The sequence below is a fragment of the Pogoniulus pusillus genome, chromosome 11 (assembly GCF_015220805.1).
Source record: "Pogoniulus pusillus isolate bPogPus1 chromosome 11, bPogPus1.pri, whole genome shotgun sequence".
NCBI classification, from domain to species: Eukaryota; Metazoa; Chordata; class Aves; order Piciformes; family Lybiidae; genus Pogoniulus; species Pogoniulus pusillus.
This window is the reverse complement of record NC_087274.1, coordinates 4,113,032-4,140,853: the sequence shown is the minus strand read 5'-3', so window position 1 is coordinate 4,140,853 and position 27,822 is coordinate 4,113,032. Positions and strand designations below refer to the sequence as shown.

Sequence of the window (27,822 nt, the reverse complement as noted above, 5' to 3'; positions counted from 1 at the left end):
AGGGGGGTTTGGAACTGGCTGATCCTTGTGATCCCTCCCAACCCTGACTGATCTAGGATTCTAAGTCCAACTGTCAGTCTAACACCACCATGGGCAGCCTTGCCCCCAAGTGCCATATCCACACATTTCCTGACCACCTCCAGGGATGGTGACTCCATCACCTCCCTGGGCAGCCTGTCTCAATGCCTGATCACAATTCCAATGCTTCTTAATCTCCAACCTAAACCTCCCCTGGCACAACTCGAGGCAATTCCCTCATCCTCTCACTCGTTACCTGGGAGAAGAGACCAACCTCCACCTGGCTCCAACCTCCTCTCAGGGACCTGTAGAGAGCAATGAGCTCTCCCCTCAGCCTCCTCTTCTCCAGACTAAACAACCTCAGTTCCCCCTAGCTGCTCCTCATAAGATTTGGTCTCCAGACCCTTCACCACCTGTTTTTCCACACTTTTGGGGGTACATACATGGCACAACCCTGGCATCACCCTGTGTGATGTTATGGGGCTCCAACAACTACCTGCAGTGAATAATGTCACCCTTTAAGCCAAAGAAAGTGGCTGTGGGTTGCAGATCTGCTGTTGCTCTCACTAACATGTTCAGCTCTGGCCCATTTTTCAGGAGCAGCACCCCAGGAGCTCTCCCCAGGCAGTCTGGGCTAAGCCACAGTGGGTGAGAGATGAAGCTGGGGTGACATTTGTGTCTGCTCTAACAGAACTCCAAGCTGACTGGAAGCTGGAGGGGGGGGAAAAAGCAGCCTGTGCTGAGGAAATTGGTGCTCCAAAGTGCTCCAGCTAGGGAAATGGGAATTTAAACGAGGATTCAGTTATTCTTTTGCTTTTTAAGGAGTTGTTCCCTACACCAGTGCCAAGATGTGGAGCTCTTCACCTGCACTGACTTGCGACTGTTCCAGAGATGGGATGGGTGAAATCCTGCCACGAAGAGGGTACTGGAGGACACTGTGATAAAAATAAGCCTCAGCAAGAAGACAGTCCAGAGCTCTCCTCCAAGGACCTCACACTGACCCACTCCCATCATACCTCCTGCCTTTATCAGGGAATTCTAGCACAAAGGCACTGGGTGGAGGCAGTTTCATTCCACTGGAGGCATCTGAAAGTGCCGTCACCAAGTCTGGGCCGGTCACTTGTGGGGACTGACTCACCTGACTGGCCTGGGACACCATTTCAGACTGAGAATTGCTCTCTGGAGGTGCTTTTCTTCCTCCCTACTGAGTAGAGATACCTCTTGAAGAAGCTATCTGTGAGAAACACTCCCTGGATGTGGCTCTCACCTGAGAGACAGCAGGCTCCTCGCTTGCCCTGGCAGTCCCTGACCTCCCCCTCCTCAGGATGCTACAGCAGCAACAGAAGTGCCAGACTCTGCTTTCCTCCTCTGCTCTCCTTACTTTGGCATCATCACAGACATTTGTCTTGCTGCAAGCAAATGAGATGGGATGTGGAGACACAGAGTGGGCAGGCTGGCTCCAGCAAAACACCTGGCTGGCAGCCAGTAGCTTTCATATCCCATCTCTGCTTCTGAGAAGAGGGAAAACCAAAACACTTTACTTTGCCAGCCTCAGAGAGGAGCTACTTTGGGCAATTAATTTGAATATTCAGTGTCTGAAGACTCTCCATGTAGCTAATCTACCAGTTCAGGCAGCTGGGGGTTGTCCTTCTAGAAAGGAGGCACAGCCAGCAAACAGCCACCAGGACTTGCTGCTGGCGTTTCTAAGCGTGGAAGCTGCAGCAGCTCTGCTGTGAGCACAGACTGAAAGAGTTGGGGCTGTGCAGGCTGCAGAAGAGGAGGCTCCCAAGGGACCTTCTTGTGGCCTGCCAGGATCTGAAGTGGACTACAAAAAAGCTGGGGAGGGACTTTTTAGGCTGTCATGGAGTGCCAGGACTGGGGGGAATGGAGCAAAGCTGGAGGTGGGGAGATTCAGCCTGGAGTTGCTGAGCATGAGAGTGGTGAGAGGCTGGAATGGGTTGCCCAGGGAGGTGGTTGAGGCCCCATGGCTGGAGGTGTTTAAGGCCAGGCTGGCTGAGGCTGTGTGCAGCCTGCTCTAGGGTAGGGTGTCCCTGGGCATGGCAGAGGGGTTGGAACTGGCTGCTCCTTGTGGTGCCTTCCAACCCTGACTGGTTCTATGATCACAGGTTTACACAGAGCAGGAATTCCCTGAGGGGTTGGTACCCTTGCCCTGCAGGCTGCCAGTGCCAGGCTGAGCACACCCACCCTGAACCAGCCTTGATGACTGGCACTTTGCTGGCCGCAGGCTGTGTCACATCCCCATTTCTCCTCATGTTTTGTAAGTGGCCATGGGAGAGAAGAGGAAGGAAAATCCTTCTCTGGAGACTTTCCAGCCCTATCTGGATGTGTTCCTGCACAACCTGCACTAGATTTGATGGTCCTGCTCTGGCAGGGTGGTTGGACTCAACGATGGACCAGCAACAGAACAAGGGGACACAGTCTCAAGTTGTGCCAGGGTAGGTATAGGCTGGATATTAGGAAGAAGTTCTTCACAGAGAGAGTGATTGCCATTGGAATGGGCTGCCCAGGGAGGTGGTGGAGTCACTGTGCCTGGAGGTGTTGAAGCAAAGCCTGGATGAGGCACTTAGTGCCATGGTCTGGTTGATTGGATAGGGCTGGGTGATAGGTTGGCCTGGATGATCTTGGAGGTCTCTTCCAACCTGGTTGATTCTATGATTCTATGATTTATGGAGGTCTCTTCCAACCCCTAAGATCCTCTGTGACCCTGTGAATCTGCCTGGGTCATCTGCATGACTGAAAGAGGAAGTTTTCTCCTTAATTCTAGACTGCCAGACATGATGTAAGAAGGCTGCTGCTGAGGACTTGCTTCTGGCTTTACCTCTTTGAAAATGCTGCTTTCTCTGTTCTTTTTTTTTTTCCCTTGCTTGCTCTTTTCTTCAAGGAAAAAGGAGGCAGCAGCAGGAAACAGGCATCAGCTCACAGCTACTCCCACTGTGAGGCTGTGGTTTAACAGAAGAGAATGGAGCTCGTAGAGAAAAAGAGCAGAGTACAACCTCCAGGCCCAGGGAGGTGGTGGAGTCACCATCCCTGGAGGTGCTGAAGCAAAGCCTGGATGAGGCACTTAGTGCCATGGAAGATGACTGGCTAGGGCTGGGTGCTAGGTTGGACTGGATGATCTTGCAGGTCTCTTCCAACCTGGGGTTCTGCACTTTGGCCACAACAACCCCAAGCAGCGCTATAGGCTGGGGACTGAGTGGCTGGAGAGCAGCCAGGAGGAAAGGGACCTGGGGGTACTGATAGACAGTAAGCTGAAGATGAGCCAGCAGTGTGCCCAGGTGGCCAAGAGAGCCAATGGCATCCTGGCCTGCATCAGGAACAGTGTGGCCAGTAGGACAAAGGAGGTTATTCTGCCCCTGGACTCAGCACTGCTCAGGCCACACCTTGAGTGCTGTGTCCAGTTCTGGGCCCCTCAATTCAAGAAGGATGTTGAGGTGCTGGAACATGTCCAGAGAAGGGCAACAAAGCTGGTGAGGGGCCTGGAGCACAAATCCTATGAGGAGAGGCTGAGGGAGCTGGGCCTGTTTAGCCTGGAGAAGAGGAGGCTCAGGGGTGATCTTATTACTGTCTACAACTACCTGAAGGGGCATTGTAGCCAGGTGGGGGGTGGCCTCTTCTCCCAGGTAACCAGCAATAGAACAAGGGGACACAATCTCAAGCTGTGCCAGGGTAGGTATAGGCTGGATGTTAGGAAGAAGTTCTTCACAGAGAGAGTGATTGGCATTGGAATGGGCTGCCCAGGGAGGTGGTGGAGGCACTGTCCCTGGGGGTCTTCAAGAAAAGCCTGGATGAGGCACTTAGTGCCATGGTCTGGTTGATTGGCCAGGGCTGGGTGCTAGGTTGGACTGGATGATCTTGGAGGTCTCTTCCAACCTGGTTGATTCTATGATCTTACTGAGTCACCAGGTTCCAAAGCATCCAGGCAGAGAAGTGAGCTTTGTTCCCTTTCAGCACCTGCTGACAAACATGTTCCTGCTCCCTTCTCCAGTGCCCGAGGAACGCTGAACACACAATCTGCTGCTTTCAGCTGGGGCTTGAGAGGCCACAGGCTTTAAATATTTACCTTTGCCTGAAGCTGCAGGCACTGAAGCAGACCTGTGCTCACAACAGCTTGCCCCAAATTCAGGTTTGTCAGATCTGGTGCTCAGCAATTAATCAAACTCTTGGCTCCCTCCGCAGAGGCGGCAGCTCAGCTGCAGATGTGGGTGGGATGGCAGCTCCCAGCTCGGTGCTCGGCTCCTTTCTGCTGCATGTTTGGATGCCTTTTAGCTTGGAGTCATCTGCAGCTTGTCTCTCAACTTGGGCTGAGGGCTGACTCTGCCATGGTGTGCTTCACAGGCTGGAGTGGGACTTAGAGTCATAGAATCAACCAGGTTGGAAGAGAGCTCCAAGCTCATCCAGGCCAACCGGGCACCCAGACCTGGCCAATCAACCAGACCATGGCACTAAGTGCCCCATTTGGTCTTTGCTTGAACACCTCCAGTGACAGCAACTCCACCACCTCCCTGGGCAGACCATTCCAATGGCAAATCATTCTCTCTGTGAAGAAATTGCTCTGATGTTGCAGAAGCTTCTCTCAGGAGCAACAGAGCACAAGAATCTCATAGAATCATAGAATTGACCAGGTTGGAAAAGACCTCCAAGCTCAGCCAGTCCAACCTAGCACCCAGCCCTGGCCAAGCAACCAGACCATGGCACTAAGTGCCTCAGCCAGGCTTGGCTTCAACATCTCCAGGGACAGTGCCTCCACCACCTCCCTGGGCAGCCCATTCCAATGCCAATCACTCTCTGCCAACAACTTCATCCTAACATCCAGCCTAGACCTGCCCTGGCACAGCTTGAGACTGTGTCCTTGTTCTGTTGCTGCTTGCCTGGCAGAAGAGCCCAACCCCACCTGGCTAAAACGTCCCTTCAGTAGTTGTAGACAGCAATGAGATTACTCCTGAGTCTCCTCCAAAGCTGTTGGTGCTGCTTCTGCAAGTTCCACTCATGCAGGAACAAACATCTTGCATCTCATTTTAGAGTGCACAGAAACACAAGGGAGGGAAGCAGAGAGGAGAAATCCAATGCTGCCTCACATTGTAACGACAGGACAAGGGGTGATGGGTTTAAACTGGCAGAGGGGAGATTCAAACTAGATGGTAGGAAAGGGTTCCTTAGAGTGAGGGTGGTGAGACACTGGCACAGGTTGCCCAAGGAGGTTTTGGCTGCTCCCTCCCTGGAGATGTTCAAGGCCAGGCTGGATGAGGCCTTGAGTGACCTGTTCTAGTGAGAGGGGTCCCTGCCCATGGCAAGGGGTTGGAACTGGCTGATCCTTGGAGTCCCTTCCAACCTAAACCATTCTGTGGTTCTATGACCAGGCACAAATAAAACACAACTGCAGACCCTTCATTTTTTTTCCAGCAGTTCACATTTAACACTGAAAACATTTCAGCTGGTGTGGAAAACACAGCCAAGCAGTGCATTAGGTGAGCTGGCCAGAAGTAACCTAATGCCCATTCCCTTTTATTTTCTATTTTAGAGGAAAAAAAACAGCAGAGATTGGAGAACAGGTTGGAAACAGGACAAGAGTCTGCACTGGCCCAAAGGGCCCTGCTCCCTTGGCAGCTCCTCCAGCTGCTCTATGGATTAACAGCTAGGTCAGCTCCCCAGAAGGAATGGAGCTCCTATGGTCAGCTCTGAAACTGGCTCCTGCTGCCAGCAGGGCAGCAAGGGAAGGTCTTAGCAGAGCTCCCCTGCGTTGTCATTCTGATGCCGATTGTGTAATCACCCAGTTACTGCAACAGGAAGGAAAGGGCTTGAAACCCCAACCTACACTCAGGCACACACACACAGAGCTGTTCTGGCAAACCAAGAGAACCACAGAATCAGCCAGGCTGGAAGAGACCTCCAAGCTCAGCCAGGCCAACCTAGCACCCAGACCATGGCACTAAGTGCCCCATCCAGGCTTGGCTTCAACACCTCCAGGCACAGTGACTCCACCACCTCCCTGGGCAGCGCATTCCAATGTCAATCACTCTCTCTGTTCCTAACAACATCCAGCCTAGACCTGCCCTGGCACAACTTGAGACTGTGTCCCCTTCTTCTGTTGCTGCTTGCCTGGCAGCAGAGCCCAACCCCACTTGGCTACAGCCTCCCTTCAGGCAGCTGCAGACAGCAATGAGCTCTGCCCTGAGCCTCCTCTTCTGCAGGCTGCACACCCCCAGCTCCCTCAGCCTCTCCTCACAGGGTTTGTGTTCCAGGCCTTTCATCAGCTTCATTGTCCTTCTCTGGACACCTTCCAGCACCTCAACATCTCTCTTGAATTGAGGAGCCCAGAACTGGACACAACACTCAAGGTGTGGCCTGACCAGCACTGAGCACAGGGGCAGAAGAACCTCCCTTGTCCTGCTGCCCACACTGCTCCTGAGACAGCCCAGGATGCCATTGGCTCTCCAGCCCATCTGGCCACACTGCTGCCTCATCTTCAGGCTTTATGAAAGCAAAGCAAACTTGCTCACCTAAAAGCTGCCAGGCAGATTCTGAGCATCCCAGGAAGCCTTTGCCAAAACAATTCCCTAAGACCAAGGTGAGGCTGGAAATGTTTTGTTGTTTTGTTTTTATTCATCGTCAGTAAGGGTTTTTTTTTTTGTACACAAGGCAAATATTAATAGCAGAATGGCAACACTTTTGGAGAGTATGTACAGAGCAATGTACAAGCAGGTGTAAAGAGGTTTTAAAACCGTTCCATTTCACCATTTCCACTTAAAAAGACCAACCAAACAAAAAAAGTGATTTTGTTTTTTCTTCCTTCCTTCTAGGACCTCCCTTTGAAATAATTTATTGCCAATTTGAAAGTAAAGCAAGGAAGAGGGGAAAAAAATTAACAACAACAACAAAAAAAAAAAGACAGAAACATAAATTTACAATAATAAGTAGTCCCTGGAGAGGTTTTGGGGGTAGGTTTTTTTTTTTTCCTTATAAAAAGTTAAACCATATAAAAATCGTAAGCCACAAACATTTATACAAAGCTAATACAAACCTTGGGTTTTGTTAAAGATCTATGAGGTTGTTACAAAATATATATTTCTTTTTTTTTTAATCCTTTTTTTTTTCCTTTTTTCCCCCTTTTTTTTTTTCTCTGTCTTGGTTTTTTTTTTTATACATAAAGGCTTCACTTAAGGTAAGCTCTCGCTGCTACTTGGAAGCGCAGGAAAGCAGCTTTTAAATAGTCTGCAACTCGACTCAGTTTTCAAGTACAAAGAAATTGCAAAACAAAACCAACAAAACCAAAACAAAAATCAAATTCGTGGCACTGTATTGCAATGCTGTGGAATTCAAACCAGCTAAGTTCATGGTACCATCAAAGAGACAACGACCTGCAAAGTCAACTCGGGACCAGTTGGGTTATGGCATGAATATTCCGGATCCTTCTGAAATGGGAAAATGAAACCTTCTGTAATCAGCTTTAGAAATGATCAGAGAAAAGTGGTTTGTTTTTTTTTTTTGGTTCAATGTGCACAAATTTTGAGCTGCTTCCAGATGGGGTAGGGTAGAGTTTGACCCAGCTATCTGGGGCTGAGCATAAATACTATTATTAGCCAAGTGGCTTGAAGCTTCAAACGCTCAGCCGAGCCGAGCTGGATGAATTGTGATGGGCAAGATTCAAAGCTGCTCATTAGCCAAATGATCAGTGGACCCACCTGACTTTTGTGGGTGGAGAAGAAAGCTTAAGTTTGACACAAACTGATGGCTTATGCTCCCACATATAACATAGAAAACCCAGGAAAACCTGGAAAGCCCTGATGAATAGCCACAGTTTTCAGGTATCAATCAACTGGCTTGGACACCCTGCAGCAGGGAACAGTTGCTCCAACCTCAGTTTCACCTTCGAGTGTACAGGAAGGCTGTATAAGACAGTGGTATACCTCCATAGGGTCAGTGATCTTTTTAAGAGCTCATTCCATCAAAGAGAACTAAGAAAGTCTTGGGAAACTTGATTTTCTACCAGCTTTCCCACATCCTGACCTTGTACCACAGACTGCTTTACTCGGACAAGCTTCACTCTTACTCGCCACCAGCGACTCGTCTGTTGGCTTCAGGCTAAAAAACAAACCACCTACCAGTCTGTTCAAGACATCAGCCCTTCAGCTCTTGTACCAAAGTTATATCCCACTACAAAGAAAGAGTATTTAGAATAATAATAGTACAAAAAACACCCCCCCAAACTCATGAGAAACACAACAGTACACACAACTGTGCTCCTTTTCAGGCAGCTCACAAAGAGTCAAGTCTGAAGATGGAACAGCCCAAGGTTGATTGGGGTTTGTTTAGCCACTAGGTTAACATAGGAACCATGTAAACAGTTACATCAAGAGTTAGTTGCCTCATCCCCTCTCTGAAGAAGTAGGAGTGGGAAATGCAAGTGATTTGACTCAGTCATTTCATTAAAATCATTCATTCCTGCCTGAGATTTTTATAGTGCTTTGCTACCAGGGCCTGCTTTGTCAGAAGTAGGGGCACACTTTGCTGTCCTTCAGGCCTTGGGGTTCACGGGGAGAGTGATTTGAAAGGATTGAGAAGAGGGAGATTTTTCTCTTGCTTCAAGGGGAGAAGCCTGCTGAATGTTTTTCCCACTTCAGCTAACATCAGAAGTGCCTTAGTGATAGTCACTAGACCCTTAGGCTGCCACCAGACCTTTAGGCTGCCATCAGACCCTTAGGCTGCCATCAGACCTTTAGGCTGCCACCAGACCCTTAGGCTGCCACCAGTTCTGAGGATCTGTAGTATAACAACAGCCCCCTTGAGGCAAAACTCATCAATATTTTACATCAGTACATGGTCTTTTTCTTTTCCTTTTCTAGACAAAACTCCTGATAACCTTCCCATCATCCAGTCTTTAGTCTTTCCTGCAATCTAGTCTGCCATCCTGCAAAACACATACTGCAGACCCTCTCCAAACTGATTATTTGAGATCAGAGAGGAGGGGAAGTCTCTTTTTGGACAAGAAGCTTCTTCAGACAACTGTCAGCAAAGGGAAAAAACAACCAACCAAAGCTGCTACTCCTCCTGGTGACTAACAAGGGCATGGATTTGTTCAATTCCTGCTTTCCAACCCTAGACTTTGTGGCTACTGGTCAAGAGGTTTGTTTTCTGCTCATGTAGCATTTATAGCTCAAGCAAATCAACCCATCCGTTCCCAAAGAGGGAAATGGAGAACTTCTGGAACTCCCATGACAGGCATCTTGGCCAGGCCTTTAAATAGCCTCACTTAGCTTCTTCTGAGGTCTCTAGCTTACCCTCTTTCTTGAATGGCTCACATCACACCAGATACAATCACATCCACGGCCACCAAGCAGGCAAAACCTGCATCAAATAACCCCATCTGGAGCTGCTGACAGGATCTCACTCAGTTCCTGATCTAAATCCTTCTGATAGGAGTGCTGCACCTAGACTTTATGGTTATCTTGAGAGGGTGCACTGTCACTTTTCCCAAGCTCTTGCCAGAATTCTTCCCTCCCCAAACAGTGCTTTATTGCAGAAACTGCAGACTGAGGACTGAACTCATTGGATGATGTGAGAAAACAGAGGTCTTTCAAAGCACTTGACTAAAAATACACTCTGCCCCTTCTACTGACAGGAGGACGAAGCACAGAGATGCTAACAGAACTTACAATCACAGTAAGTAAAAGGCTAAGTTCAGAAGACAGGCAGCTTTCCTATGTGCTAGCAGGGCCACTGCTCCAAGCAGTGAGGTTATTCTGTCCCCTGGCTTTGCCACCTATTTGGCTGTGGTCAGAACAATTCATTTCAGGAACAATTCATTTCAGGAAGTCTTGGCCAGCATCAGGATCCACAGGAATTGGCTGGTTCCATGGGGCAAAGTGGCAAGGCAAACACTACAGCCTGGGGGAACGTGGGGAGCAGCACAACTTCTTAGAGCACAAGCTCACCAGCTTGCCCTCCTGCTGCAGCAGAGGATTTCTAGGCAAGAAGTACTTTTATTTTATGACTTGGTTTTAATTACATGGCAATGGTAACAACCCCTTCTAAAACATAAAAGAAATCAAAATGAAACCGCAATGAAACTTTGGGTTAAAATCTTTTCAGTCACAAGCAGCACCCCCCCAACCCCCCCCAGAGTGTGCTGTGCAACATTATTTGGCTCAAGTACACTTAGACCCAAGTGGAAAGTCTCAGAAACAACCTCATCAGCTGAAGCACATCTGTGAGTTTGGGGTTTCTTTTCTTTCTCTTTTCTTTTCTCTTTTCTTTATGGTTTTTTTTGCTCCAGAAGAAAACATTCATCTTCAGGGTGTCAGCTACACAAGGCCTCTGCTGGGATCACATAAGGCCACTGAAAATATCAGAGGAGGACAGAACACAAAGAGGCACTTAGGTTTGCAGGTACTTCTGACCCCTCAAGCAAACGCTTAACCGATTGAGGCACGCTGGAAGAAAAGTCCAAACTTAACCAGTGCTACTAAAGCGCTCTGAGAACAAGTAAGGTACCTAACAGATAACATCTGCTCAGTGAAGCTAAATCCAAGGTTAGGTTGCTTCCCCTTCCCACATCACAATTTCATAGTGCTCTGTGCTTTGCCACGGCTCTAAGACGTACGAACGACGCAGTGGAGCGAACCCATGCGCTGTACCAGCCACTAATTCCTCATCATTAGACTTCTGCCTGCCTTGGGATTTCCTGCCAGGCACATCCGAAGCTCCCACTCAAAGCACTTTAAAACCTCTCCCCAAGTCCAACCCCACGCAAAGATTCCTACTGGAACAGGAAGTACGTTAGTTACACCCAGGAATTCTAGCTTCAAACAGATGATTCCAGCAAGGGATTTGATCGGATTTCTAACCAGCAACAGACCTGAGAAATCATAAGTCAGCTACGGTATCACAGTCTTCAGCATGAAGTCAGAAGTGAAAAGTTTCTCTTCCCCCCCCACCCCCCACCCTTAAGTTACTGCCACAGTCTAACAATTGCAACAGAATTGGGAATTCTGCAGGTGGAATGAATTTTCTAGGATAAGATACACCTTTGGATTTATCACTTTACAGGTAACTTACACATAGGCCTGCTCTAAAATTACAACTCGAGTCAACTTGAAGCTACACTGGAAGAGATTTAAGCCTGAATTCCTGCAGAAATTGGCAATAATGTGTTCAGCAGCAGCTTTCAGCCACATCTCAAGAAGTCTGACAGGATCTGGATTTCTCTACTCCTGCTGTAAACTTCTAGTTTAGAAAAACAAAACAAAACACAACCCCCACCCCCCTGAAAAAAAAAACCAACCAACCAACAAACCACCAACCAAAAACCAACCCAACACACACAAAAGTTACTGAAATCAAAATGTCTTTTGTTGCTGTGGTGGGGTTTTGTTTGGGTGTTTTGGTGGCACATCACTGTAACATGAGCTGCTTGAGGTTGTCGTGGAGGATGGTATCCTTCACGTCGCGGAACACTAGCCGGATGTTCTCTGTGTTAATAGCAGTGGTGAAGTGGTGGTAGAGGGGCTTCTGCTGCTGGTCCCGGCGTTTAGTACGAAAACAATCCACCAGGAATTTCTGGACATCTGTTAAGCAGTGGGGATTCCCTTCAAACTCTGGGAAGTAGTCTTTGATGCTGACTTTCTGTACTTTCTCCTCGAGCAAGTCCGTCTTGTTTAGGAAGAGGATGATGGAGACGTTGCTGAAGACGCGGTTGTTGACTATCGTCTCAAAAATGTTCAGGGACTCGGTCAGGCGGTTTGTCTGCCGATCCTCCATCAGCACCTGGTCAAATTCACTGGAGGAAACCAGGAAAAGTATGGAGGTGACACTGTCGAAGCACTCGAACCAACGTTTCCTCTCGGACCTTTGGCCTCCTACATCGACCATTTTGAAAGGGACATTTTTGATCTCGAAGTCGTACTCGTGAATGCCTTTGGTGGGTCGCCGTGCCAGCAGGATGTCTTGCTGGGAGGGAAGGTAGTCCTAAGGGAGATAAAGGAGATGTGATCAAGAAAAAAAAAAGAGAGACCTTTTGAAATGGAAATAAATAGATTTAAAAAGGAGACCTTTGAAAAAGGTAAAAAAACAGAGCAAAAACCAAAGCAAAAAACCAAAGCAAAAAACCAAAGCAAAAAACCAAAGCAAAAAACCAAAGCAAAAAACCAAAGCAAAAAACCAAAGCAAAAAACCAAAGCAAAAAACCAAAGCAAAAAACCAAAGCAAAAAACCAAAGCAAAAAACCAAAGAAAAAAACCAAAGCAAAAAACCAAAGCAAAAAACCAAAGCAAAAAACCAAAGCAAAAAACCAAAGCAAAAAACCAAAGCAAAAAACCAAAGCAAAAAACCAAAGCAAAAAACCAAAGCAAAAAACCAAAGCAAAAACACACAACAAAAAAACAAAGCAAAAACCAAAGCAAAAACACACAACAAAAAAACAAAGCAAAAAACCAAAGCAAAAACACACAACAAAAAACCAAAGCAAAAACACACAACAAAAAACAAAGCAAAAACCAAAGCAAAACACAAAACCCAAAACCAAACCAATACCAAACCAACAAAAAAAAAGACACAAAAAACCCAACAAAAAAACCACAAAACAAAACCAAAACAAAAAAACAAACCAACAAAAACCCCCCACAAAAAAACCAACAATAAAAACAAAAAAACCCCAAGACCAAAGCAAAACCAAACAAAGACCAAAGCAAAACCAAACAAAGACCAAAGCAAAACCAAACAAAGACCAAAGCAAAACCAAACAAAGACCAAAGCAAAACCAAACAAAGACCAAAGCAAAACCAAACAAAGACCAAAGCAAAACCAAACAAAGACCAAAGCAAAACCAAACAAAGACCAAAGCAAAACCAAACAAAGACCAAAGCAAAACCAAACAAAGACCAAAGCAAAACCAAACAAAGACCAAAGCAAAACCAAACAAAGACCAAAGCAAAACCAAACAAAGACCAAAGCAAAACCAAACAAAGACCAAAGCAAAACCAAACAAAGACCAAAGCAAAACCAAACAAAGACCAAAGCAAAACCAAACAAAGACCAAAGCAAAACCAAACAAAGACCAAAGCAAAACCAAACAAAGACCAAAGCAAAACCAAACAAAGACCAAAGCAAAACCAAACAAAGACCAAAGCAAAACCAAACAAAGACCAAAGCAAAACCAAACAACAAAAAAAATCCACAAAAAACCCCCACAAAACCCCAAAAAACAAACAGCCAAACAAAAACCACAAAACCAAAACAAAACTCAAACCAAAACAGGGACTTTGTAACCACATTTCAGTATCTGAAGGACATTTTGGAAGGGCTTGTGGATATTCAAGAGAGATGTTGAGGTGTTGGAAGGTGTCCAGGGAAGGGCAATGAAGCTGGTGAGGGGCCTGGAGCACAGCCCTGTGAGGAGAGGCTGAGGGAGCTGGGGGTGTGCAGCCTGCAGAAGAGGAGGCTCAGGGCAGAGCTCATTGCTGTCTGCAGCTACCTGCAGTGAGGCTGTAGCCAGGTGGGGTTGGGCTCTTCTGCCAGGCAACCAGCAACAGAAGAAGGGGACACAGTCTCCATTTCCAGGCTGGATGTTGTTAGGAAGTTGTTTGCAGAGAGAGTGATTGGCATTGGAATGGGCTGCCCAGGGAGGTGGTGGAGTTGCCATTCCTGAAGGTGTTCAAGAAAGGACTGGCTGAGGCACTTAGTGCCATGGTCTGGTTGACTGGCTAGGGCTGGGTGCTAGGTTGGACTGGATGAGCTTGGAGGTCTCTTCCATCCTGGCTGATTCTATGACATTGGGCAATGGTTTGAAAGTGGAGCAGAGGAGATTTAAGTCGGACATCAGGAGGAAGTTCTGCACAATGAGGGTGGTGAAATACTGGAAAAGGCTGCCCAGGGATGTGGTTCAGGGCCTGTTTCTGGACACAGTCAAGACCAGACTTGACGTGGCCCTGGGCAGCCCAATCTAGTTGAAGGTGTCCCTGCTGATTGCAGAAGGGTTGGACAAGATGCCCATAGCAGGGGGGTTGAAACTAAATGATCCTTGTGGTCCTTTCCAACCCTGATTGGTTCTGTGATTCTAAGATGACCTTTGAGGGTCCCTTCAAACCAGATGCGATCTGTGGATCTGTGATTAGGATACAAGTCACAGGCATGGTGATTGCAGCTGACTTGCAATCAAGAGGAAAGCTTGCAGAGGAACAACATGAGGTTTTGCAAAGAAGTTCTTCCTCAGGTTCAGAAGGAACCTGCTGGGTTCAAGTTTGTGCCTGCTGCCCTTTGTCCTGTCAGTGGGCACCACTGAAATGAGTCTGGTTCCATCCTTTTGCCCCACACTTTAGCTCTTGCTGAGCATTGAGAAGATGCCCTCTCAGGTTGCTTGTCTCCAGGCTAAACAGCTCCAGGTCTTTCAGCCTCTCCCTTGAAAAAAGATGCTCTAGCTCCCTCAGCAGCTTTGTAGCCTCTGTTCCAGCTGAAACAGAAGCATTTTTGAGAGATCCAGAGTCCCAAGTGGGCAACACACCCAGTTCTAAATCAAAACATGCACCTCAGAGAACTGAAGCTCTCCATGTGCCTCATGACAAGGATCCATAACACCTGAGACGTGTACCATCAATTTCTCATGCCACCTGCCCTCATTACCTTCTGCTTCATCCATCCTCTTCCCACAAAGCTGGGAAGCACATTGCCTGCCATGACTGTTGTGCAGCAGATGGGCTCTAAAGAAGGTTTCTCATATCAGAAGGATAGTATCTCATTATCAGAAGGATAATCTCTCCTTTTAAACTAGGGGCACTCATCTTCTCCCATGTTCTTCTGCATCTTCAGCCTGCCTTTCCTCTTAGAATTAAAGAGGCAGGATGGGTGGTTTCTCACTACTTCTTTGGGCTGTTGCATGAACAGTCATCACCAACGGATGCAGATGTTAAGAGGAAGAGGAATTCTTATTAGTCAGCTTTCAACAGCCTGAAATTCAAAACTTGCACTGGGGGTTTCTTCATTCTTAAACATGCACTCTGCATATGGTCCAAATCTCTCTGCTATTTGAAAAGCCAGCTGAGCTGACACTGAAGTGCAAAGCTTTGCTGTTCAATTGTTATGGAAACTCTTCCTAACGTTTGTCCAGCGTTTCTCACCACTTGAGTGCAGCGCTTTAGGTTTCAGAAGTCAGCAGGGAGGTTGGGCTAGATGATCTCCAGAGGTTCCTTCCAACCCCTGCCATTCTGTAATTCTGTGAATTTCTGTCTCCTCTTAGTGCATGATCTATGATTTTCCTCCACAGTGCCAGTTACAAGGCTTGGAGCTTTTATAGAGATGTGATGGTCCAGAAAGTCTGATTCAACTAATCATCTAGGGTGGGACACACACACACACACACAACTACACAGCAATTCAAATGCTGGCATTCCAAGTTGAAAGCAGCTGGGCAAGTTTGATCCACAGCCACTAAGAACTCAAGAATGCTCTAAAAGAAACTCAAGGACCACTTTGCTTTACTCTGTGAGCTCAAAATGTTGAAGCAGCTAGAGAGAGAAAGGAGTTTTGTTTGAAGTCCTGGGTTTCTCTATTTGAGCTGCCCATGACTAATGCACTGATTTTTATCGTGGCAGGAATTACAAAGCAGCTCTCCGGAGCACAGAATCTCCACCCTGCACTTTCTGCTGTGGGTACTGTTACACATCTCAAACCCACACCACCTAAATCTGCAGCAGAGCTGAACTGCTAAAGCAGCACTGTGCTGTCTCCAAACTGAGCAACAGGCTTGTGCTGCCCTTCCCTTGTCTGACTAAAGGAAGGAAATTTAAAGGGCTGAGAGATTTTTCTCTTTGTGACATTTATCTTGAATCCTTTCTGTCCAAAATCGTTAGAGAGGGAGGGACAAGCAGAGGACTGGAGTGAGTGGATCTACTGTCACTAGGCACAAGCAAAGGGATTTGGAGTAAAGCTGCTTGTTAACATTTAGACAAGAGAATGTCACAGGTTCAACGCTCAACTCCATCTTTCAAACAGGAGCTTACAATCTCTTGTTACTTAGGGAGTTAGCCTCAAATTTTCAGAACATAACCAGCAAGGCTTAGGGAAGATCATGAGTGAGTGAAATTACTGAAGCAAATAAATAAAACCAATCAGCACAATAAGCAAAGCCATAGATACTTTCACCATTGAAAAGCAGAGGACAAAGCAAACCCTTCTGGGAGCTGGCCTGTAGTGTTTACCCAGTAAAGCACTCAAGAACAAGGAGCATATCCCTAGAATTCCTGACAAATTCCTTCTTGACTATTACTCATTTAAAATTCCTTCCATACTTGCAACCACAACCCAAATCCTTCCAAGTTCTGCATGTGCAGAAAGCCTACCATGGGTTACAGAGAATGGCTACTCTGATTGGCACTGCAAAGGGGCGCACAGGAAGTCAAGTGCTTGGGAAACAGGCAACCAAATGCACCAACTCCTAACAAATGTCCCAGGGTTCTGCTATCTTTTTGAAGGATGATTATGTTCTGTCCCCCAAGCCCAGAATCTTGGGCTATTAATGCCTGGGTGATGGAGCACTGGACAGGCTGCCCAGAGAGGATGTGGAGTTTCCTTCTCTGGAGGCTTTCAAAAGCTGCCTGGATGCGTTCCTGTGTGACCTACCCTAGGTGAAACTGCTCTCGGCAGGGAGGCTGCACTCGATCTCTGGAGGTCCCTCCCAGCCCCTCTGTGATTCTGTCACTACAACAGTTTTGAGCTGCTGTTGACCCCATGCTCTATGGCAGGAGACTGCTGCATTAGGTGAACCTTTCTCTCAGACATAATGAGGATCATTTCCAAAGTCCTTTCTTTGTTTGACTACTTTCCTACAGGCATCCCCAGCAGACTCTCTCCTTTTCCATACTTCATCCTCTTCTCCACGTTGACTATTTTCCTTCTCCCATTTCTGTGCCGGTTGTCTGGGTTTTTTCAGTTTGTTAGGACTATTTTCTTGGTTGTTTTGAGGAGTTTTTTTGAGTGGGTTATTTTTTGGGAGGGGAGGTTTGCTGATGTTTTATTTTCCATGCATCTCTCCCTCTGATATCGACTCAGATGTGTGTTTTACCTCCTTCCTCAAACTCACTACAGCCTGTTTTCTTCTAAAGGCCTTCTTTTGGTTCTCAGGTAGCTCTTTCAGCTGTCACATCACTGTTTGCCTAGTTTAAAATCAGAATTTAAGGCACAAATCATATCTAATCACAACATGGAAAGCTGTGTCTCTCCCTGAGCTATTTTGAATACATATAGTCAGTACTGGCAGTGGAAATAGCAACAAACAGTTGCAAGGAATCCAGCTGATCCCACGTGCATATATATGCAGCCAGCTACTCTTATTTTGCTCATCTGATTAAATCTGAACATAAAGTTCTTTTCCCTGTCTGCTGTTATCATCAGCTCCCTTTTGGCAGCAGGCACATCAGCTGCCTTTCAGCTAGAGGCACATGAATGGCTTATAAGCAATATAGTTGCAGACCAGCCCGGTTGTATCAGATAAGAGATAAGAGCAGTAAAATACTTCCATTAATGAAGTTTGGGGAAATAATCATTAGACAAATCTTGCATACAGATAAGAATAAACCAGTAGGACCTATCAAATCTTTCACTCAGTAACAGAACTCAGGCAGCACTCCTTCCACAAGGACCTAACATCATCTGTGCAGCAGAAGTCAATGAGTCCTTCTGTATCTCAACATCCTTTGGTCTAACTTTAAACCAGAAAAGCTGTAATTCAGAGCTCAATGTTCCCACAGTAACATCAGACCTACAATGAATGTGGTATATAAAAAACCATACACCCTAGTGACTTCAAGTTTCATGCTTCAATCAAGAATGGACCACGGTTTCTGAATAAGTAACTTTGAAAGGAAGCTGCAAAAGCCAAAGGAAAAAAAAAACACAACAACAACAAACAAAACCAACAGCAGCAAAAAATCAAAACCCAAACAAAACCCCTAAACCTTTGAAACTAAACTGGCACTGGATTCAAAGACAACGAGAAATTCATCATCAGCAAAAAGTTTAACAACTCATGAACCTTGAGTACTGTGTCCAGTTCTGGGCCCCTCAATTCAAGAAGGATGTTGAGGTGCTGGAACATGTCCAGAGAAGGGCAACAAAGCTGGTGAGGGGCCTGGAGCACAAATCCTATGAGGAGAAGTTGAGGGAGCTGGGCCTGTTTAGCCTGGAGAAGAGGAGGCTCAGGGGTGATCTTATTATTGTCTACAACTACCTGAAGGGGCATTGTAGCCAGGTGGGGGTTGGCCTCTTCTCCCAGGTAACCAGCAATAAAACAAGGGGACACAGTCTCAAGTTGTGCCAGGGTAGGTATAGGCTGGATGTTAGGAAGAAGTTCTTCACAGAGAGAGTGATTGGCATTGGAATGGGCTGCCCAGGGAGGTGGTGGAGGCACCGTCCCTAGGGGTCTTCAAGAAAAGCCTGGATGAGGCACTTAGTGCCATGGTCTGGTTGATTGGATAGGGCTGGGTGATAGGTTGGACTGGATGAGATTGGAGGTCTCTTCCAACCTGGATGATTCTATGATTCTAAGTGAGTGCAGTTTTACTGACTTGTAACTCAAGAACCAAATCAAAATGAGATTAAACATTAGGAAGGAATTCTTCACTGTGAGGGTGGGGAGGCATTGGAACAAGTTGCCCAGAGAAGTTGTGGAGGCTCAAACTCTGCAAGTGTTCGAGGCTGGACTGGATGGAGCTTTGAGCAGTCTGGTCTATTAGGAGGCGTCCCTGGTCATGGCAGGGGGCTGGAACTAAATGACCTTTAAGATCCTTTCCAACCAAAAGCATTCTGTGACTCTATGGAAACTGAGAGAGTGAGTGCTGGAGGTCTCAAGCACAGTATCTGGGAAGCATCAGCAGTTGCAAGATGATCACCAGCACTCTAGCTAGAAAAATTAAAGTTCAAAGCAGAAGAACAGTCTGCCTTCAAATGAGATTTTTATCTCTTCAAGAGAAAAAGTAAAATGACACTAAGCATGATGTAACAGGACTCAATTGAAGTGGTTTGGTTTCCTTCATCATTTGTTAGCCATCAGCTGCAAAGGGCCATGGAGAAGCTACCTCCCCACAGAACTGAAGCATCCTATTGCAAAGGCAGTTTTTCCACATGCCAGCTCTGCAATCATAGAATCAACCAGGTTGGAAGAGACCTCCAAGATCATCCAGTCCAACCTATCCCCCAGCTCTATCCAGTCAACTAGACCAACACACCACTGATGTGTGGCACACAATTTTGTCAGTCAAGCAGAAACCAGCATCCCTGTCAAAAGGTACTCTATACAGTGTTCAGCTTTTCCCTCAGAGAAAGCAGATTTTATTCTGTACCCAGTTTGTTTTGAAGTAGGTACTCCAGAAAACCACCACTGAGCTGTGCACTGATTTACCTTAGTGCTCATAACTGCAATGGTTTGGGTTGGAAGAGACCTTAAAGGTCATTCACTGTTCCCAGCTGGATGTTTAAAACCAAAAGCATTCAGGCCTCATTCTGAACTTTTTTTACTACCAGAACAGTTAAGCCCTGGAAGGGAAGGGCCATGGACAGTGGCACTGAGTGTACTCTCAGCAAGTTTGCTGCCCACACCAAGCTGTGTGCTGCAGCAGCCAGGCTGGAGGTCAGGGATCCAGCCAGAGGCACCTGGACAGGCTGCAGAGGTGGGCACAAGCCAAGCTCAGGAGGTTCAACAAGACCAAGTGCAGGGTCCTGCAGCTGGGTCGAGGCAATGCTAAGCACAAATCCAGGCTGGGCAGTGAGTGGCTGGGGAGCAGCCTTGAGGAGAGAGACTTGGGGGTGCTGCAAAAGGAGCCAGCAGTGTGCACTTGCAGCCCAGAAAGCCAAGCAGAGCCTGGGCTGCAGCAGCAGAAGTGTGGCCAGCAGGGCCAGGGAGGTGATTCTCCCCCTCTGCTGTGCTCTGCTGAGACCCCACCTGGAGTACTGCATCCAGCTCTGGAGCCCCTGGGAAAAGAGGGATGTGGAGATGCTGGAGTGTGTCCAGAGCAGGGCCAGGAGGATGCTCAGAGGGCTGCAGCAGCTCTGCTGTGAACACAGACTGAAAGTTGGGGCTCTTCAGTCTGCAGAAGAGAAGGCTCCCAGGTGACCTTCTTGTGGCCTTCAGGATCTGAAAGGGGCCTACAAAAAAGCTGGGGAGGGACTTTTGAGGCTCTCAGGGAGTGCCAGGACTGGGAGGAATGGAGCAAAGCTGGAGGTGGGGAGATTCAGAGTGGCTGTGAGAAGGAAGTTGTTGAGCAGGAGGGTGGTGAGAGGCTGGAATGGGTTGCCCAGGGAGGTGGTTGAGGCCCCATGCCTGGAGGTGTTTAAGGCCAGGCTGGCTTAAGCTGTGGGCAGCCTGCTCTAGGGTAGGGTGTCCCTGGCCATAGCAGGGAGGTTGGAACTGCCTGATCCTTGTGGTCCCTTCAAACTCTATGATTTAAACATTCTATGGTTCTGAGGTGCTGGTGGTCCTCAGGCTGTGTCATTGCACTGCCTCATGTTCTTGCAGGGGTTTGTTTTCCAGGGAAGCTGATGCCTCTTGCAGAGTGTTTGGTGTGGTCCCCTCTGCCTGGCTCCATCCAGGCTTGTGTGGGGTGTGTGTTTTTCACCAGTGGGGTTGTGTGGAATCCCTCTCCAGCCTGCTGTGCTGGTTTGGTGGGGGAAGCAGGGGCTGCTGCTCTGGGCTGGCTCATGCTCTGCCTCAGCTTGTCATTAAAAATGAAACCTTGGGGCTGAGTGTTTAAATGAAGAACACATTTTTGTGTTCTAGTGTAAGATGCCCATGGCAGGGGAGTTGGGAACTGGATGATCCATTCCAACCCTGACTGATTCTGTGATTCTAAGTGGTGGATTGCCCTGCACTAGACAGTCTGAAGATCAGCTTGACAGGGTGCTAGGCCAACTCATTTCATCTTCACTATTACCCAGAAAGGTTGGATCAGATGATCCTTGGGGTCCCTTCCAAGCTGGCATTCTGTGATTCATGGATATCAATTAGTGTTGAAGTGCTACTTTAAACAATCTTCTGACTGCATAAGCATTTGGAATTTGTTTTTCTTTTTTTAATTCAATTTCTACTGAAGTTTTATTTCCAGAAAGTCTTTTTGGCCCTTGCATAGCCCTGTGGTTTTGACATATCAGTGATGAACTGCTGAGATAATGGGACAGGCAAACTTAACTAAAGCTCTTTGAATAGACACTAACTGCATTTCATCTGTTTAAAACCCAGAGATCAAGAAGGCTACTTAAACCTCAAGAATGAAAAAAAAAAGAACTTACTTGTTCTCCAAGTTTATCCAAGTTGTCCAAGAAATACTTTACAGATTCCCCCTAAAAACAAAGCAAATGGATATTTAAATCAATGTCACATTTGATCCTAACAGTTTACATTCTGAAGTCCAGCTAATTTACCACCATCTAGATTTGAAGTGTTTTAAGCTTTAATCATTGCCATTTTTTAAAGCAGCCACCCCAAGAACAGGAGTGAAATTTTAGTTTTTAGGCCAGTTAATATTTAAGGTTAAAAGCAGAGGTAGGCACATTTAAAACAGTGACATTCTTTCCAGGTTTGGAATTGCTGAGTAAATCCTACAGTGTGATCCACAGGGAGTATCAAGGAAGCAACCACACCTTCACTGTGAAAAAAAAAAGCTACATTAGAGTCTTCTGAGGCTTTGAAGAGCCTGGACACCCAGGCAGTCCAGGACAAGTTCATCTCTTAAGTGTGTTGCCACAGATCCCACTCACAAGGGTACTTCCTTGAGGTCACTTTAGGCTGGATGTTAGGAGGAAGTTCTTCACAGAGAGAGTGATTTGCCGTTGGAATGGGCTGCCCAGGGAGGTGGTGGAGTCACAGTCCCTGGAGGTGTTCAAGAAAAGCCTGGCTGAGGCACTTAGTGCCATGGTCTGGTTGACTGGATAGGGCTGGGTGCTAGGTTGGACTGGATGAGCTTGGAGCTCTCTTCCAACCTGCTTGATTCTATGATTCTCCCAAGCACAGCAAATGACTCACAGAAAGGAGGATGAGAAATCACAACAGATGAAGCATTTCACTCAAGGTTCCTATCAGAAACCAAGTTGGACAAGAACTCCTTGCTGTGGGAGGAAGGAGCAGAGCTCCACACTGCCATGCTGCATGATATCACCAGGTTATCTTCCAGATTCGTGCCACCACTGTCCTCACAAATAGGAGCTGCAGTTTTTAATCCCTCCAGCAACACAGAACTGAAGATCTCTTACTGTGAGCTTGAACTACTGCCAACACCCCTGAACTCCATTAGGGTGCTGGGATTAAGGAAGAATCCTTCCAAGCATGCTGCTGAACCTGAGTTCACTTGCAATAGGTAGTGCACTGATTGAATTTATAGCAAAGGGACGTGTACCTTTCTAGGATTCTCAGCATCACCACAGAAGCACAAATATGTTTCCTTTTGAAAGCTCTTGACTATCAAGCTGTAACTGCATTGCTTTATAGTAAATATAGAAAGAAACCATCTGTTTTTACAGAAGAGCAAGAATTCTGATGGATTTTCTTGCTGAGGAACTTGAGAAGCATCCAGGGCTGGGGTGACTACAGCTAAAGCAGACAACCCAATGAGGACAAGAGTTACACCCTGATAATGATTTCCCCTCACTTCAGTTTGAACTCTGCTAAGTTATCTAGGAAGAATATCAAACCTCACTATTAAACTGTGCCATCTAAGCAGAAGAAAAGTAGGGTAGGGTAAAGAACAGCCCAAAAAGGGTTCTGACACATAAGCCAGGGCCATTTGCTACTAAAGTTATGTAACACAAGTAGATACCACACCTTTAAGCATACAGTTTGAACATCAACTTTTAATTGAGCAAGACTGGGACTCTGGTTGAAACATGCCTTGTGCTTGACACACCTGCAGGGAAGGAGTCCAACACAGTTCCACTACCTTATTTTACCTTCTCTTTGGTTTAACATGATTGATTTTCTCTTAGCTGCCAAACTGCAGCAGTAACATTAACCACCGTGAGGCCTGGTGGCACACAGCAGAGCTGCTTGCAGTGGCAGCAGGACTTTACACCTGCATCTTTTTCAGCACTTCAGAAATCCATCCTAGCCACAATCCTAAGGGAAGTGCATGGAAAAGGGCATTGCTATTTCACTACAAATGAAAATACACAACCTCTTGATCCATCATGCCTCCCAAGCAGGTGTAACAGGATCAGAATTCACGTGTTCCAAGTACTAAGACCACTGTCTGTAGCTGAATATTAAGATGAAATAAAGTTTAAAGCTAGACTTCATTTCTTTTTCAGGTCCTAGTAGGAGCTGATAAGCTTCCCTCCCCCACATGATTATGTCCCAATCAGCCAAATTTCAGTCTCATTGAGTGGAGCTATTTGTTCTGCCTGGATCTCAGAGGGTGTAAGCATGTGTGTGTATGCATGCATACATATATTTTAATCTTAGACAGCTCTTTTATCCTACTTATGGCAGTGCTTACTCCCTAAAGAAGCATTAACTCCCCAGTACTGGAAAGAGTAACATGAGTTACTTCTCCTGTAAGTTCCACGGCTTACTGCTGTTGTAGTGGATTGAGAAGTTGGAGCAGAGAGCAAGCCAGAGCCTGGAAAGGTCACAAAACATCCCCAGAATCTTCCCAGAAGAGGGGATTTCCTGAAAGCATCAACGCAAAACACATTGGCCTGCAGCAACAGGGATGCTCTAGAGACAGGCACCCAGCAGCAGGAAGCCTACCAAGAAGACTGCTCAGCTATCTGGGCTGTCACATACCCAAGCCAAGGGCAGAGAGGCATCAAAGTGGCCATCCTGAATCTCAAGAGATAAAACTACAAGAGCAACCAGTTACAAGCACAACACACTTCATAAAGCAGTGACATTCCAGTTTCCCTCCTCCACATCTCTGGCTCAGTCACCAGGTTCTTTCCTTATGAAAATCTACACAGATAACTACTGACACACTGAGCAAATGCCATCAGTGTGACTCAACTCTCCATTTTGGGATAAAAGTTGTCTGATCATTGGCTTTTAATCAATTTACGTGGAACCAAGAACTTAGAGCAGCTGCAAATTCATCTTCTTTCCTTCCATCCCATTCCAGGCACTGCTCTAAGCCATACAGCTACAAAAGCCAGTGTCTTCACCAGTGGTAATCTTCTAGCTGACCCAGCCATCTAATAGCATTAAGCTCTGCTAACTACAGATAGCTAGCATGGCTAACAAATTGTTATCAAAATGCACTATTGTAGAGCTGAAGAGTTTTGACTCATGTAAGGTCCTGCACCTGGGTGGGGGCAATCCCAAGCACAATTTCAGGCTGAGTGGGGAATGGCTGAGAGCAGCCCTGAGGAAAAGGCCCTGGGGGTCTGGGGTGATGAGAAGCTCAAAAGGAGCCTGCAGTGTGAGTGCAGCCCAGACAGCAAGCCTGTGCTGGGCTGCAGCAAGAGCAGTGTGGGCAGCAGGGCAAGGGAGTGGATCCTGCCCCTTGGCTCTGTTCTCCTCAGACCCCACCTGGAGTCCTGCGTGCAGTTCTGGAGCCCCCAGACAAGGAGCACATGGAACTGTATAGGCCAGTCCAGAAGAGGCCATGAAGATGCTCAGAGGGCTGCAGCAGCTCTGCTATGAAGACAGGCTACAAGAATTGTGGCTCTGCAGCCTGAAGAGGAAAAGGCTTGGAGGAGACCTTGGAGTGGCCTTCCAGTATCTGAAGAGGACCTACAGGAAGGCTGGAGAGGGACTACTGACAAGGTCTGGTAATGATAGGACAAGGAGTGATGGGTTTAAACTAGCAGAGGGGAGATTGAAACTAGATCTTAGGAAAGGGTTCTTTGCAGTCAGGGTGGTGAGACACTGGCACAGGTTGCTCAGGGAGGTTGTGGCTGCTCCCTCTCTAGGGTGTTCAAGGCCAGGCTAGATGAGGCCTTGAGCAACCTGTTCTAGTGGGAGGTGTCCCTGCCTATGGCAGGAGGTTGGAACTCGATGATCCTTGAGGTCACTTCCAACCTAAACCATTCTATGACTCAAAGCAGGCTTCACAAAGGTGGCACTACAAAACACCCAAGCAGGACTCCCCATCCTTTTCCAAAGGGCTGAATCTATGTATTTTATGCAATGGTGAAGAGAAACTCCCTGAAAATGCTACCATGCAACAAGTGAGCAAAGCCTTAATGCCAGCAGTTACTAAATCTGAGGAAGAAATGATCCATTCACAACACTGTGCAACAGCTCCAGAGGCAGCTTCTGTGCTAGGCAACTTTTCTTGCTATTAGATCAAGATCTCACTCTGAATCGATGACAGTGGCTGTATTTAAGCAGCTCTATCCAACTGTTTTCATGTCCTAGAATTGCCTTTAAGACAAACTGTAAACTCTCTGGTTTACCCAAAATGACTAGAAAAAAAGAAACTGGCCTTCCCCACTCTGCCCCCACTAACTCCAGTGTGGCTCACCACACCCAGCCCCTGCCACGTGGCCACTGCAGCAATCTGCTGCTGTCATGCCACAGAGAAGCCATGCCAAGGACAAAATCAATATGAGACTGAGGAACTGCAGGATCTGCCCTCTCCAGAAACTCTCTAGTTCTCCATTACGTTCCCCTTGGTTTCACACCCGTGTTCTGTGAGCACATAGGATGGAAACTTAAGATGTGAAGGTCTTCAGTTAGTCACAGGTGAACTTCTGGGCATTTCTAAATGCAGGTCAATCCCTTAAAGTAATTTTTACAGCTGACCAGTTCTGAGCTGCAAGTTTGTGAAGTGTGAAGGTTACCAATGACCTGTTGCTGCAGGAACCATACTGCTGAGCCTTCCTTTTTCACTGCCTGCTTCCTCCTAGTCAAAGCTCAGGCCCAAAGATTCCATGGAAGTAACAGCTGCAGGGTTAAGCCCATTTCTGATGTGCATGTTGACATACTGCAACAAAGCAAACTTCCTCAACACACACCTACCAATGCTGTCTACAACTACCTGAGGGGTGGTTGTGGCCAGGAGGAGGTTGCTCTCTTCTCTCAGGTGGCCAGCACCAGAACAAGAGGACACAGCCTCAGGATGTGCCAGGGGAAATTTAGGCTGGAGGTGAGGAGAAAGTTCTTTACTGAGAGAGTCATTGGACACTGGAATGGGCTGCCCGGGGAGGTGGTGGAGTCGCCGTCTCTGGGGCACTTCAAGGCAAGGTTGGACGTGGCACTTGGTGCCATGGTCTAGCCTTGAGCTCTGTGGTAAAGGGTTGGACTTGATGATCTGTGAGGTCTCTTCCAACCCTAATGATACTGTGATACTGTGAACAGAATGAATGGCCTACACATGAGCTCCAAGGATGTCCCAGTGACAGGTGACTGTGGTTTTGCTCTGTTAATACAGTATTCAATAGTCTATCAGAATACCAGATCATAGAATCATAGAATCAACCAGGTTGGAAGAGACCTCCAAGATCATCCAGTCCAACCTATCACCCAGCCCTAACCAATCAACTAGACCATGGCACTAAGTGCCTCATCCAGTCTTTTCTTGAAGACCCCCAGGGACGGTGCACTCTCTTTGCTTGTAGATGTCCTTTTTTAATTCAGTTGGCCACATACATCTCAGCTGCAGCCCTTCAGCCTCCTCCTGATTCACAAATGCATGTAAACCACAGGAAGTTGACTGTTAAATGACTTTATTCACAACTGTCAAGTATTCCATTTTCAGAAAGGTTTGATTCAAACCAGCTTGCGTGTCCCCTGGAGTCTTGTGATGCTCACTGAAGGCAGCCAAGCCAAGGCCACTTCATCATGAACACAGAAGTGCTTCACAAGAAAACACAACTAGATCATGTTCCTATCAAGATACCTCATGTTTCAACATCAACTTCTCTTAGAAATGTTGAGTTTATTTTAACCAGCCTTGCTCATGCCTGTACAATGAAACATCTCCAGGTTTAGGTCATGCACTCTTGGTACAGAGTTGATTACAGCACAAATTGCTTATTTCATCACATTTGCAAGGTCCTGGCAGGCTGGTGAAGTTGTGCTGGCTGCAAAAGGGCAAACATAAGGCCCAGCTTCGAGGAGGGACAAAAGGATGAGCTCAGGAACTACAGAGCAGGCAGTCTCACCTCTGTGCCTGGCAAGATCATGCAGCAGATCCTCCTGAAGGCTCTGCTATGGCAAATGGCAAACAAAGCAGAGGGGGTTGGTGGTACCCAGCAGTGACTGCACCAAGCCACCAAATTTAGTGGCTTTTTATGATGAAGTCACAGCAACAGTGGAGGGCAGGGCAACTGACAGCATCTGCCTGCAGCTGAGTAGGGCATCTGACTGTCCCACAGGACATTCTGGTCACCACACTGAGAAAACAGAGGCTGGATGGGTGGAGCACTGATGGTAAGGAATGGTCTGGTTGACTGGCTAGGACTGGGTGCTAGGTTGGACTGGATGATCTTGGAGGTCTCTTCCAACCTGCTTGATTCTGTGATTCACCTGTATGACAACAGGGTACTGTAGCTGCTGGTGTGGCCATCTGAACTAACCCAGGCCAGTTCTCTTCTATAAACAACACATGGCACAGAAAAAAAGATTACTGTCTACTATGTTGCTAGTTACTGCCTAAAGCAAAAGTAACCACAAAAGTATTTTGGGGGAGGAAAAAAAAAGAAGAAAGAAAAAGACTGCATGAAATATACAGCAGATGAACACATCTTTTAAACCCAGGAAGTGGCACCAATTTACTTGGTTTCCATGCAAACAATGTCAGCAATCTAAAGATGATTTGTGGAGTCCTCAGCACAGCCAAAATGGCTTTTTAGCTGTTCTAAGGGAACGCAGCCGCT

General features: G+C 46.9%; 1 protein-coding gene across 2 annotated transcripts in view; it reads right to left on the bottom strand.

Moving 5' to 3' along the window:
- Positions 1-6,617: 6,617 nt before the first annotated feature.
- GNA13 (G protein subunit alpha 13) overlaps positions 6,618-27,822 on the bottom strand; it is a 38,690-nt gene continuing 17,485 nt past the window's right edge. Inside the window, exons 3-5 of one of the 2 annotated variants that reach the window (XR_010303938.1) lie at positions 21,304-21,354; positions 8,770-12,000; positions 6,618-8,712 (exon numbers count right to left, since the gene is read on the bottom strand). Coding sequence is in view for 1 of the 2 variants with exons in the window: in XM_064150652.1 (XP_064006722.1) it covers positions 11,428-12,000; positions 21,304-21,354 (624 nt within the window). In the remaining variant the exon portion in view is untranslated. Of the gene's footprint in view, positions 12,001-21,303; positions 21,355-27,822 lie in introns of both variants that reach the window. The other variant, XM_064150652.1, reaches the window with a different exon arrangement.